Below are 13683 nucleotides of genomic sequence, written 5' to 3'. Positions count from 1 at the left end.
ATAATGGGTGCTGGATTCTCACAGTGTTGGCCTGCAACCAGCTAACTGAGAGAGTGATCAGGAAGGGGGAAAGGGAGAAGATTCAACAGGGGCAGGGGAGAAGGCAGTACCAACCATGAAGAGGCGGAAAATCTGTGGAAGAGAAAAACAACAGAGAATGGAGCAGATGGGACTAACACAAACCACAGAAAGGGACAAAGAGGAAGGGAAAGAGGTGAGAAGACAATAGAAAAGAGGGATGAAGGAAAAACAGAACATGGAGATATAAAGGATGAAGAAAAAAGGGACAGAGAGAAGAACAAAGTGGGCAGAGACAATGGAATAAACAGAGGAACAAGGGTGGATACCAGTGTGACAACAAAGACCAAGAAAGGAGATGTTAGTTCAGTTTAGTATAGAAACAGGGGAAAAGAGACCAGGGTTCATTTCAGAGATATGTTGAAGCAGGACAGCATCCCACTTTTACCCCTTACCTTAGGTCAAATCAATTGATTTTCTCCCACCACTCTTGTCATTCTCCAACGCCTTCATTCCTGGTGGCAATGTTTCTTGTCAGAGTCCATTAAGAGGCACTGTGTCTCATGGAATAAATTTTCTTTGTCATTCTGTTCTTGTGTCTCTACTGCCTTGATTTTCTGTTTTCACTTCCTCCTATATTGTCTTTGATCTCGTCTCTCCCTATTTTCATGGTAAATTTTGAATAATGTAGAGGAACTAGGGTAACAGTGTCACAAGTCATTGAAAGTGTGGCAAAAATTATGAAAATTGCCATCTCTTCTTTTCTTTCAGCTAGTTGCCAAGTACTACCTTGGAGGTCTATTGGGTAGAGCTCCAGTCTGACTCCACCTGTCCAAATCTTTGAGTCTGACCACATTCCCCCACTCCTTCCTCTCCAAACTCTCCATCTGTGAGAAGTGATGTCCTTGTGGTATGAGATAGAGAAGACAACAGGAAATAAATTAAGACATGAAATGGCAGATTCACCAAAACACTCTAGAGTACTTTGAACCACTTTGACAATGCAAAGCAGCTGTAAACCCAGGTTTATCAGCCAGTTAAGCCAGGTTTATGGCTGTTTTCTGTCATTGGATATGCGCAAAGAAGCCAAAGTCTACCAGTGATTTTAGACCTAAATCTTTATTCTACTAAAACCCCACAGAAGGAGTTGCTTTCTTTGTTGACAATGTCTGCTCTGCACCCTAAAACTCTACCCAGGATTTCTAACCAAAGTTCATCAGACTGGCATCCATTCCATTATGCCACCTATTCCCTCCCTCACTACTAGCACAATGAAACTCTAAAACGTCAGACGTCATGGACATTTTTAAAATAAAACATCATAATTCTGGAATCCATGTCTCCATCCTTATTCATCATGCTCTCCTCAAACAATCCCACTGGCCCCCCAACTCAGTATTTAACATTTATTTTTTACTCAATATGAATCATGCTAATATTGTTTTTGCAATGAATTTCCTGTTTTAAAATGAGAAAACAAAACAAGGGTGGTATTTGGAGAGAGAGGTGAGATCTTTCTAAAAATTCTACAATATAGAATATAACTTATAACAATCTCAATGAATTAAACTTCTGAGACATACAAGCAGGAAAAAGCTATACATAGTGACTTAGCAGAAAATCAATCTTCAGGACAGCCTTCCACAGAGAATCCAAAACTAATCATAAAATGCCTCTATAGTAGGGTTTTTGGAAGTTGCCCACAGGGAGAAGAACTCACGGAAATGAGCTCATACCAAGATTATACAACGTTAAGAGGTTACTGCTTAAAATGACTTGATTTACTAAGAAGAGAGATTAAGAGAGGACAACACGAACTACTATAAATAACCTGCTTTGGGAGCAGGCCTGTCCTTCAAAATTCAGTTCAGCGGGCCATATTCTTCTTCCTATCTGACAGGAACAACAATCCAGCAGATCCAGTATATTTGAGTCATGCAACCACTTTACAAATTTGCTCTGATTAACTAAATGTTAGCCGCTGGAAAATGTTAATGCTTGTGCTAGGATGTTGGAGGATACGCAGAGTAACAGAGAAACATGGCCACCATATTACCCCTAGAGTAGATCCCTATTACAGGGTACTCCTGAGAGAAGCTGGAAGGGTCATATTTTACAATTCACCCACCTCTATTTATAGTATAGACTAAAGAGGCTCTGCTCTCAAATAAGCTTGCAGAGACTTGACCACATGTAGGTCCCTTTAGCATTATTTAATTAGCCATATGATATCATCACATATCAATAGAAGAATAATCTTGAAAATATATTGTATGGTATAAACCCCTTGGAACACTGGGACTTAAAAACAGGGCCATTAGTGTACAAGCAGTTGAACGTCTATAAAGAGGAATTTATTTGTTACCAGAGTGTTGTGTCTCTCTCTATACATCAATAGTCAGTTAACAGAAAATGTGCCAGGAGATGGCTCTCAAGAATATGTAGCATTGTTTAGGGGTCAGGTAGTAGAACCAAAAAAATTTCATTATTTCTGGACACTGCAAACAGATTCCTTTTACGGAAGCACTTTACATAAGTTTTGAACAGTACCCATCAGTTCTTCTAGCAAGAGCGAGGGCATAATCTTTCCAGGAGAGAGGACCTCTTCAAGTGAAAGAGGACCTCTGAAGCATCCCCAAAAGACCTTCTGGGTCTCTGAAATGGCCTGTTTGCCCATGAGACCACCAGCTCCCACTTCACCATTAACTGAACAGCAGAAGATCCTAGCATATGGCTGTCTCTGATTATATCATATGTACATTCAAACATGATATTTTCGAAACAGGAAAACTAAACAAAAAAGCTTTTTTTGTATTAATTCTCACTTGAGTAATAAGCCCCCAGCATAGTGGCCCACATTGCCAACTCAGTGGGTATAGGCAGTGACTCAGGCAGGTCTCATTCCTTACCAAGCCTTATCCCACTGGTAAGGACTACTGTGAAAAGTGCTATAAGGCCTACCACTTAGGGAGGGGGAGATGCATTCTGTCATGTCATGGTGGGAAATAAGGGGAAAGCAAGGAAATCCACTCCTAGGCAGGAGAGGTTTTAAACAGTATATTTTTGCCACATGGATTTACCAAGAGCACATTTTGAGAATATTTTACTGGTTTGCGGAAATGAACATTGGAAACAAAGTATAAATGGTCATAGATTAACAACCTCCTCCTTCTCTTGATCCCTGATATTTTTCAGGGGAGGAAAAGACCAGATATTTTATGTACGGGATACTTTTCAGGGGAGGAAAAGACTTATCTCTGGTTTGGAAACTGAGCCATTTGAATGAAGGAGAGTTGAAAATAGAAAATGAAGGCCAACCAAATTAAAAGGAGCTAATCCTTCCCTATAGATCTGGAGAAATATCCAGATGGAGCAATGCAGAGTGTAGACTATTATCATGATACATAAGAACTGGTCAAAATTGCTTCACGGTTTTTATCCTGAGCCACAATTTGTTTAAGGAGAATTTAAATAAAAAATCATCCTCAATGAAACAGGGGCGCTGCAACAATTTTTCTGGTGGGGGGTGCTGAGAGCCATTGAACCAAACTGTAAATCCCGTATATAACGGAAACCACTTCAAGCCAGAGTGTACCGCAGTGCCCCCTAGTTCCAGCACCTATGCAATGAAATGTATTTGAGTAACGGTCAAGCTAGGTCTCTGCCTTCCTGTGTCCGGAGTGAGGCGGTTCTCACGGTGGCCAGTAGAGGCTGTTGTAGATCGCATCAATTCGAAGCGCCCGAGGGAAGCAGATAGTCCTACTACATCTTTCTCTGCGCAGGTCGGAAAAGCCCAGCATCCTCCAAATCGCATTGAATCCTCTTGAGCACAAATGCACCGTCCGTCCTTAACATGACTGTGCTTACCACAAATCTACTTTCAGATACAAGGGCGCAGTGGGAGATCTCTGAACTTTCCCTCTGAATTAAAGCTCCCTGAGGATCATAGCCCAAGCAACTCTTTGCTGGGGATGGCAGGGAAGAATTCAGGGCAAATTACTGGAGAGCTTTTGCTTGATTGTTCAGAAGGAAATTATAACACGGCAACAGTGAATGAGTCCTTTGGTCGGCTCCAGCATTCTTTTAGTCTGAGATGACAAGTTTCGCAGGGGATCCATGTAAGATTGGTGGGGAGTCGCAGATCTGATAAATGTAATTAATGCTTTAGCTAGAAGCGTTCTTTGAAACAAAGCAAGGAGTTCAGTGTGATGATAAGTCAGCAGGCAACAGCTCTGAAGGTGGATCACAATACCTAAACGACAGGTGTTTGAAGGAACATTGGCAGGTCTATTTTGGCCTCCGTTTTAGTTTGTGTTACAAAAAAAAAAATCAAGTTCCGCAACCACAAGATCAATAGAAATATTCCTATTATCGGGTTATAAAATGTCAATGGAAAGAGACTTTTCTGAATGATCAAACATTCCCGTTTCTGAGAGTGCCTGCCACCCAGCCATTACAGCAGCCAGCTAGTGCACGCCAGCTGGGGAGCGAAATTAGCACAATACACAAATAATAGTGAACAGTGACATCTGACTGAAAATAAGAAGTCGTTTGCGTTGTCCCAGCTGAGTAAAGTGCGAAGCGGAAATTGTACAGCGCCCAGGGACAACAGACATCAGATTGTTTTCATTCTTTCCGTTTTAAATAGGTGTTATTGGAGGTACAAGGAAGGCACTTTCTGTTAATATACAGACTTTTCAACCTCAGCATCCGTACAATAAATGCAGAACGCATTGTCTAGTTTTTAAACGTAATCATATTTGAAGTCAAATACTTTCGGTAACTGAAGAGAAGAAAATATATTTTTAAAGTATAAAATCAAAACTTGCTCACATTATATGTAACCAATAGGACTATTTGCCGGAGCAAGGCGAATAAGTTTAGCCTCTGAGTCTTGGGGGAAGAAACAGTCAAACGGGCAAGGTCTCTTTTCCCCCTCCCCCACTGCCCTCCATATTCACAAGCTTAATTAAAATCGGTGGAGAACTGTAACCAAAAAACAGACACACAAATACACAAGTAAATCATTTTGGTCCTGCGCCTTCTCTCTTTCATTCACTCACTTCTAAAAGCAAATATATACCTATTGGCAACTTTCTCCCTTGGTTTTCATCCTAAACCTAACTGCTGAAACATAATCCATTTGGGAGCTTTGTCCCAGCGGGCCTGGGGGGTTTTGTACCCCAGAGTTTTAATCCACCGCGGCTCTAAAATGTTTAGTGGCCTAACAAATCTAATTAACATTACTGTTCGGCGGGGGGGGGGGGGATGGGGGAGGGGGAGAGACTCTCCTTCACTCTCTGCTCAAGCTATATACTACTCCAGATTAGGGGCTGCAGGATGGCTCCCCAGAATTGCTGGCATTTGCAATGATTAGCGTGGAAATAGCTTAGGGTGGCAGTTGTAGGACTGGGGGAAATACTGATTGTTTTTTTCTGAGATGAGTCTTAAATATAGTGTGTGGTTGTTTTTTTTTTTTAAATAAAATCCTTTACAAATGCTGGCAACAACCCCCTCCCCTAGGGTAATAATCCCCCTCGGATCCTAATGTGCCAAAGCTATCCATAAACAACAGACTGTCCAGACTGCAAGGGGCTTCCACTCAGCCCCCGATTCTGGGTTGCCATTTCTCCCTTCCCCCTCATCGCGTGAAGTTCTCCCCCTCTCAGCAAAGTGCGTTTTAGGTAAAGCGGAGGTCAGTGTCTCCCGGGGACAATCCATAACGGCACAGCAATGCGGCACCAGCACCCTGGCCAAATCTGCCCTAGACTCTCGCCTATAAATGTTGCTCTCTGCATAAAATAAATGTCCCTTACAGCGGTCTCTGGGCAAATGACAAAGCCAATGACTTGGGCTTTGGGGCAGAGGATGGGCACTTTATTATAGGATAAGTGTTACGAGGCCGAGGTGGGGAGCTCGTGGAATTCTGTACCAAACACCGAGAGCGCGGTGCAAGATGAGCCAAAGGGGACTCTCTCCGTTTGGCCAGAGCAGCTCTTGGAAAGCCGCAGGTTATCTTCGGGACCTGCACCCAAGAGGCACTATAGAGTCCCGGCTCAAAAAGGCTCATTTTCATACACAGCCTCAGCTCCTGAGACGATGAAGTGAGGGTTTCCCTTTCATTTCCTCAGAACTCAAAACCGGGGAAATGTGGACTCATTCACTTCAACCCACCAGACTTTCTCAGGTCCCATTGAAGTAACCAGTGGAGTGAGCATCTTCGACAGAGGGAAAGATGTAGATTTTTCCGACGATTCCTAACGGCAGTTCCTCCCACCAGGGCAATAGATTTCAAGGGAGTATTTACAAGGTGTGTTTGTGGAAAATAACCTTTACTTACCCGGACACCCATTCATCTTACCCTTCAGGAGTAGCGGACTGCAACGTGTGTTAAAGTGTTCTAGCAGTGTTCAGTTAGACTGTTTCAACCGCTCTATTACGGTTTCTTTTGTTTCTGCTGTCCATATTTAATTTGCTCAGACATCTGGGCTGAGGGAGGAGAAGCGGGTTATTCAATGAACAGGCAATATATTAATAGGAAGTCGCCTCTAAAGACTGGATCTGAATCTTACCTTTGTTATTAACTCTTTTAAACTAAACAAAGCTCGTTTAATGGCATTACATTATTAGCGCGAAAGGTAACACTACGTTGTAATGATCCTCAGATAGATAACGTAACATTCCATTACACCGCACAGCGCCTTATGTTGGCAGTGGTTTCGTGTTTCCACCCACTCTCTATGCTCTAAGAGTAATTATTTTTTATTCTTCTTATAGAATGTTACCTATAAGGCAAAACTCACTGTTCTGCTTGCTCGGGCATTGCCTTGGGACTATCCCACCAAAGTTAACCACGTCTAAGCAATGAATCTCGCTCTAACTGAAAAACGTAAAGCGCCTTTCCTCTCTCCCAAAGGCAATGGAAACTTCACAGACGGCGTGCGCGTAAGACACTGACATCTATCATTCGCGAACAGGTCGGGAAATTGGATAAGGTGTGTCTGGTGCTTTGTAAATCACAGGGTAAATTGTACCGACCTTACACAGCCAGCAATTTTGTGGAGCCTACACAGCCGGGACTTAAGGAGGCGCCTTTGGCTTTTTCAGGTTATGATTTCAAAACCCGTTGCGAAGAAACAAGCACCCTGTCTGGAAATTGTTCGACACCCTTTTGTTGTAAGTGTGGTACTCGTTTGAGCCTGATCCACCAAAGCGTTTGAGCACGTGCCTAAGGTTGAGCACGCGAGGAGTCCCATTGAAACGAGTGCTTTGCTGAATCGGCTCCTTAGTTTTCGCTGCTTCTACCTTGGCTCCGCTTGCACATGAAAAACATCTGCAGAGCGATACATTTTTGTTTTAAATGTTAAAAAAGTGAAATATACCCTTCTTGATTTGACATCAAACAACGTTAAACCAGTTAAACCAGACGCCGAAACGCGCAGAAATCTTTCCCCTTCTCATGCAGAGAAATGTATGGAAATTCTGCTTTTCTCTAGCCCCTAGGTTGAATCTGCCTAGAGTAGCTCATCTGATTCCCATTTGGGAGGCATGCTAGCACATATTTAAAAAGACACTGTTAAATTTGAAGAGCCCTGGACACGCTTTAAAAAGCTGCTCCTTGAGTTCCCAGCCCCCGCAATCCAGCTGATGAGGAAAGGCGCTGTGGTTATGGTGGCACCGTTTCCATTGGGATTGGCACCATTTGTTTGACGAAGTCTCCCATTCTTCCACATCCTGAGTGTTATCAAACGGATTGTGTGGGGTCACAAGCTATTGAAGAACCGTCCGTGTAGCCGCAGAGAAGAGAATAAAGCATTCTGCAGACATAGGGTGCAGACGGTGGCATTCTCATGAATATGCTTCCAACAGGCGAAATGAAGTTCATCTTTCTTCTTCCTCCTCCTCCTCCTTAGCATTTCCTTTTAACTCAAGCGCTTTAGTAGACAGCCGCACCAGGTAAAAGAACACACCGCTGCCAGGCAGTTAGGTAGGATCAAACCAGGGAGTTCGGAAAGGCTGGACTTCAATTGCTCTGAAGGCAGCTCTCCCAAAACAAAGTCGGAAAGGCAGTTTAAAAACAAAAACAAACTTTCCTAATAGTTGCATAGGAGACTGAACTACCCTGCTGTAATTAACCTGGGTGGCTCAGTGATAGCATTCCACTAGGATAACTCATTTTGCTAAAAAGTGTATGCAAGTCATATGATTTGCAATAAACAATCCGTGTGTGTGTGTGTGTGTGTGTGTAAGCCAAATTACAATGAGAAAAAGCGAGTTTTACCTTCATACATATCAGAGACGCAGGACAGATATAACAATCACATCAACTTTCCTTTCCAGGATCCAGCACAATCCACCTCCGCACTGATCGGGTTAATCTAATTGAGGAATATTTGGAGGCCATTTGATATGCATTCGTTAGAACAGGGGGACAAATAAGAATGATTAACCACAAAAGTTTTGAAAAGGAAATAATTTCAACACATTAAAAAGGCACATCTGCACAAAGACCCACTACTCTAGTGTATGTGCAGAATTATCGTCAAATAGGAAGCCCGCGCTATATTAAACGGGCAATTAGACATTACTCTGAAAGATACAGGTTCCAGTGATATTTCGTAGGAAAGGCAAAATACGGAGTATTTTTAGACGTGTCATATGCATAGCTAATATCCTGAATAGAAAACATCCCTTTTCCCTACCACCAACAATAACTTTTTGCAATAATTAAACCGAGATTAATAATTGAGTGGTTTTGGAATTAGGTATAATGTAATGTAAACTCCTTTCAAAAATATATTTTTCTTGCCTGTTTGTGCTGCAGAATTTGTATTTTTCCATATACTTTTATGTCCTGTTCCTTTGCTAACGTAATAAAATACGCACGAGATTTATGTGGAAAATCCGCAAAAAAGCTTCGAATTTTTAACCGAATATTCTCATCAACGAAAGCACTGAAATAAATGTGTAAAAAATGACAGATTAAAGCAATTATCCCTTGGCAAAGCCAATGAAGGAAATGTTCCACCTAATTAGAAAGATGAGCGAAAGACAAGAAAACAGGACGTCTCCAGAGCAGACCCATTTCTAACCAAAAGTTGTCCTTCCCTGATTAAGATGTGCTATAGGCGACACAACAGACTCACAACAAACCCCCTTTTCGGTATTAAGGCCGGAGATAACCTGGTGCCTAAAGAGGCAGTTGAACTGATTCAGAGGAACTGAGGGCCTGATTGAAAAAAAGTTCCACCGATTATATTTGTGTGGAAAAGCTCACGTCTTGCAGAGCTCTAAAGTATAATCAAGGCGCAGGCTTATACTTGAAGGGTGTTAATTCTCATACGGGAACCTACTTTCTCCTAAACCGTTTCTTGCCTACTGAATGAGAGCCTCCCAATTGAAGTAAAATGATCCTTATGTCTAATATCAAGCACAGTCACAAAGCGACTGGCCATTTATGCTGCCACTTTAGACAAAGATATTTAGTTATTCCCGGGTAGCAAGTGCACTTTTGCATTTTTAAGCAGGAACAAGCAGAGTACAAACATATTTACAAGTGCAATTATTAAATAGTTATTTGATGCTTTAAAGTCACTAGGTTAACTGCACCTTTTGCTGCAATTTTCTTAATATTCAGATAATCCCTTTATTAAATTAGTTCCCAATCCTTTGAGCCAGTACGTTAAAATTCATAGAAGGTTTTTCGTTGCCTTCAGGAGAGACACTGATATGTGTGATTTGTAGTAATTGTAAAAGTTGGAAGATTCCTTCAAAGTCTTGGCAATAATCTGAGTCACATTAACTATTAGAGATATATATGTATTAATATGAATGGACTCTACATTTACTTAAAACTCGACTGGGCAAAATATCACAAAATTCAGGGAATCAAACCTTCATTGGCAGGATGATGGACCAGATGACCAAATAGGTCTTTTCCATCCCTAACTTCCTTGATTCATAAATAACCTTAGAAACCATCTTTAGCGGTGCCATAGGAAGCCTCTGACACTGCTCCTACTAGAAAATGACAAATGACATTTTGTTTTAAGATATTTTTCAACAATATATCACCTATTATTACTTTACATATTTGCAAGCAAGCTTCCATCTCTCTTCAAAGTAAAAGCTAGGCAAAACGCTCTGATGATTTAATGTACAGGAACCAGACGCTGACTGTGGCATTGCATTTGAAGACTTATTATGATATATGCTATAGAGAAACCTCCTCCGCAACGTTGTTAAAATGTAGGTGCTGTTCACTGCTTTTCTACCAGACAATCTTTTGGGCATCTCTAGGACCCTTGGTATTGTGCAATGCCCAGTGTTGGAAACGGTGCCTCAGATATGAACGTTAGCTCCTCAAACTATTCTAGGAGAGATTTCTCCCTTCAATGTTTCTTTAAACTCGAACTTAGTGGGCGGGGGGGGAGCGAGGGGAAATAAATCCCTTTGTTCCATAATGTTAAACTCTCTCTAGCCATCCCTCACAAAGGCTGAGGCTATAATGTTAGGCGTCGGAATAGAATTGCAAATCATTTCTCTTTAACTCAGCAAATTTGTCTTTACAAATCACATGAAATTCCCCACCCATAATGCTGCCACCCCAGAAGAATAAAATAAAATTACTTGTGCTCACGGGGTCTTTCAAAAAATACATAAAAAATCCTGACAAGTAAAACTTAAAGGTGTTTACCTTGTCATCAGCATGTAAGCTAATTATCTTGGGCAAGATGTAGGCTTCTATTGTCTTGTTGCTTTAGTGCCTATGCCCCGCCTCTGGTGGCAGCCTAAAACCTGGCGTCTGGCTAAAACAAACGAAAGGCAGCCCTGAGCCTCCACTCAATCCAATTAAGGCGGACTTCGTCCACTCGGTTACGTGTACATCCAACAAGATCGGCGTTAAGGCAACACCAGAATATTTGGCAAAAAAGATTGGCCTCCCCTTCCCCCTTTTTTTTCCAGCCGCCGAATCATGTCGATGAGCCCAAAGCATACGACTCCTTTCTCAGTGTCTGACATCTTGAGTCCTTTGGAGGAAAGCTACAAGAAAGTGGGCATGGAGGGTAGCAACTTGGGGGCTCCCTTGGCAGCCTACAGGCAGTCTCAGGTTTCTCAGCCAGCAATGCAGCAGCACCCCATGGGCCACAACGGGACAGTGACTGCTGCCTACCATATGACAGCGGCAGGCGTCCCCCAACTCTCCCATACCACTATGGGGGGCTACTGCAACGGCAACCTAGGCAACATGGGCGAGCTTCCACCTTACCAGGAGACCATGCGGAACAGTGCTTCAGCCACAGGATGGTACGGGGCCAACCCGGACCCCCGTTTCTCTACAAGTAAGTGAGCCTCGTAGCCAGCGGGGAAAACTTTAGGCATAGCTCTGGGAAGAAGCCTTTCCAATGAGCGACTTGGAGAAACCATGTCGGTTGCGGTACAGTGCGGGTTTTGGAGCGGGGTGGGGGTGGGGGCGAAAGACAAGGGGGGAAAGTGGCTTGAAGTCGAAACCTGGTCAGCTCAAAGAGCTGGATCGCGGCAGGGCTGTCTAGGATTGATAACGATCGGTATATTTTCCCCCCGGCTTCCCAGGCTCCTGTCTTGTTTTAGCTTTTTCTCGGTATCCCCTCTCTCTCGCTTTCTATTTCACCCCCGGCTTGTGGGTTGCTTCGTTGAGACGGAAGGTGTTGTCTGGTCCCAGTGAGCCAGCGCTCCATTGCCGAAGGAGAACCGATGGGGAAAATGCCCCACGATGGGAGCGATTTCACTGTAGGCGAGGAAACATTTGGGTGGCTGTGTCCTGGGGGTGGGGGTCCCTCTCCCCAACCCTCCTGCAATAAACAACCGTGCAGATAAGGGCGACAGAGAACGGAAACGCGGCAAACATTGTCATCAGGGCAAGGGACTCGTTTAAATAAATTCAGTCACCTTCCAACCTAAATTCAGAATAATTCGCAACTAAATGGGCACATCAAGCTACTTATTGACCTGTCGTGTCTCAGCCCCCCACATGCCTGCTTAACACAGAAGGTGGTGGAAGGGGGAACTCACGTGTATTCCTTTAATACGGCTATACGGAGCGAGATGTTTCCTTCTTTTGGAGAGTGGTTTGAAAGGGGTGTGAGACCCGTTTAAAGATGGAAACTTGCCCTAGCTATTGTATGTTCCTAGCACTGCTTTTGTTTCGTTCTCTTCGCTATGTTCCAGCTCTCGGATAGTCCGTGTTTGCACATACTCAGTTATTGGTGAAGGTTTTGCTCCGTATGACCCCTAAGTGTTTGGAATAGCACGGGGGGAGAGGGGGGGAAGAAGCGTAAATCGTTATCAAACTGTTCCCCCGCTAGTGACACAGCGTGCGGCGGTCTCCAGCCCTGCCTGGCTCGGTGGTGGGCTATTACCAGTGCAACCGGCTTAGGTGGGTTGGAATAGATTTTGACGGGGAAGGCGATTATTAATCGGGGAGAGGATCTTGGCGTTGGAGTCAACAGTCGAGAAGCGTGTCTCGCCCAGGCAGTCCCGTGCCGCTAACCGTGTCGTTTACAATGTGTGATCTTCTTGATTTTAGTATCCCGCTTTATGGGGCCGTCTTCTGGAATGAACATGGGCGGCATGGGGAGCTTGAGCTCGCTGGGAGACGTTAGCAAGAGCATGGCACCTCTCCAGAGCACTCCACGCAGGAAACGCAGGGTCCTTTTCTCCCAGGCCCAGGTTTACGAGCTGGAGAGACGTTTCAAGCAGCAGAAATACCTCTCGGCTCCGGAGAGAGAGCATTTAGCCAGCATGATCCATCTCACCCCGACTCAGGTCAAAATCTGGTTTCAGAACCACCGCTACAAGATGAAACGCCAGGCCAAAGACAAAGCCGCGCAGCAGCAGATGCAACAGGACAACGGCTCTTGCCCACAGCAGCAGTCTCCCAGGAGGGTGGCGGTGCCCGTGCTTGTAAAGGACGGCAAGCCCTGCCAAGCCGGCTCCAACACACCGACGGCAGCTCTCCAGGCCCATCAGCAGCAGGCAGCGGCAGCAATCACAGTGGCTACCAATGGCAACGGCCTTGGACAGCATCAGAACCACCAGCCAAACAGTGCAGGGCAGTCTCCAGACCTGGGACAGCACTCAGCCAGCCCTTCGTCTCTCCAGAGCCAGGTCTCCAGTTTGTCCCACTTAAACTCTTCTAGTTCTGACTATGGCACCGCCATGTCTTGCTCTACCTTGCTCTACGGTAGGACCTGGTGAAAGGATTTTTTTTTTTTTTTTTTTAAAGAAAGCTCTGATGCGCCCAGTCACACAAATCTCTGTCCTGGTCAAACTATTTTTTTTATTTTTATTTTTTAACGAGCGGTTCTTTGAGGAACCCCTAACAGAGAGAGATAGAGAGTGACTTTTAGGTTGTTAAATGAGTATTTAATAAAAAAAATAAATAAATCACGGAGCAGTTGCAGGATGGAGCCCATGAGTGGTCATGGTCTGAAGGCTTGGATTTCAAATGTACACTTTGCCAGCGAATAGACCTTGCATGTAAATATAGAGATTTTCGGAGGGGAGGGGTAGGCTTCCGCCCCCCCCCCACAAAAACATTAGTGTCACCCAGAGAAAAGGAAAGGCCCCCTTTCTACTCCCCCAGCCCAGCCGCCAGGGCTCGCGGATGGAGATATTGATTCGTCA

At 44.0% G+C, this 13683-nt stretch overlaps 1 protein-coding gene across 1 annotated transcript; it reads left to right on the top strand.

The window, feature by feature from the left end:
* The first annotated feature begins 10993 nt into the window (after positions 1-10993).
* NKX2-1 (NK2 homeobox 1) lies at positions 10994-13457 on the top strand. The gene is made up of 2 exons (XM_077820332.1): positions 10994-11360; positions 12584-13457. Exons 1-2 carry the CDS (start codon positions 10994-10996, stop codon positions 13252-13254), a joined length of 1038 nt encoding a protein of 345 aa, XP_077676458.1. The 3' UTR covers positions 13255-13457.
* Positions 13458-13683: the final 226 nt, after the last annotated feature.

Source organism: Eretmochelys imbricata, chromosome 6 (assembly GCF_965152235.1).
Source record: "Eretmochelys imbricata isolate rEreImb1 chromosome 6, rEreImb1.hap1, whole genome shotgun sequence".
Classification (NCBI taxonomy): Eukaryota; Metazoa; Chordata; order Testudines; family Cheloniidae; genus Eretmochelys; species Eretmochelys imbricata.
This window is presented reverse-complemented; position numbering and strand designations above follow the sequence as displayed.

What these genes read in the sequence shown, in the direction of transcription:
- NKX2-1 (XM_077820332.1), top strand. Translation starts at nt 10,994, where the DNA reads ATGTCGATGAGCCCAAAGCATACGACTCCTTTCTCAGTGTCTGACATC. An exon ending in GGACCCCCGTTTCTCTACAA is followed by an intron (nt 11,361 to 12,583) that starts GTAAGTGAGCCT and finishes TCTTGATTTTAG; the next exon opens with TATCCCGCTTTATGGGGCCG.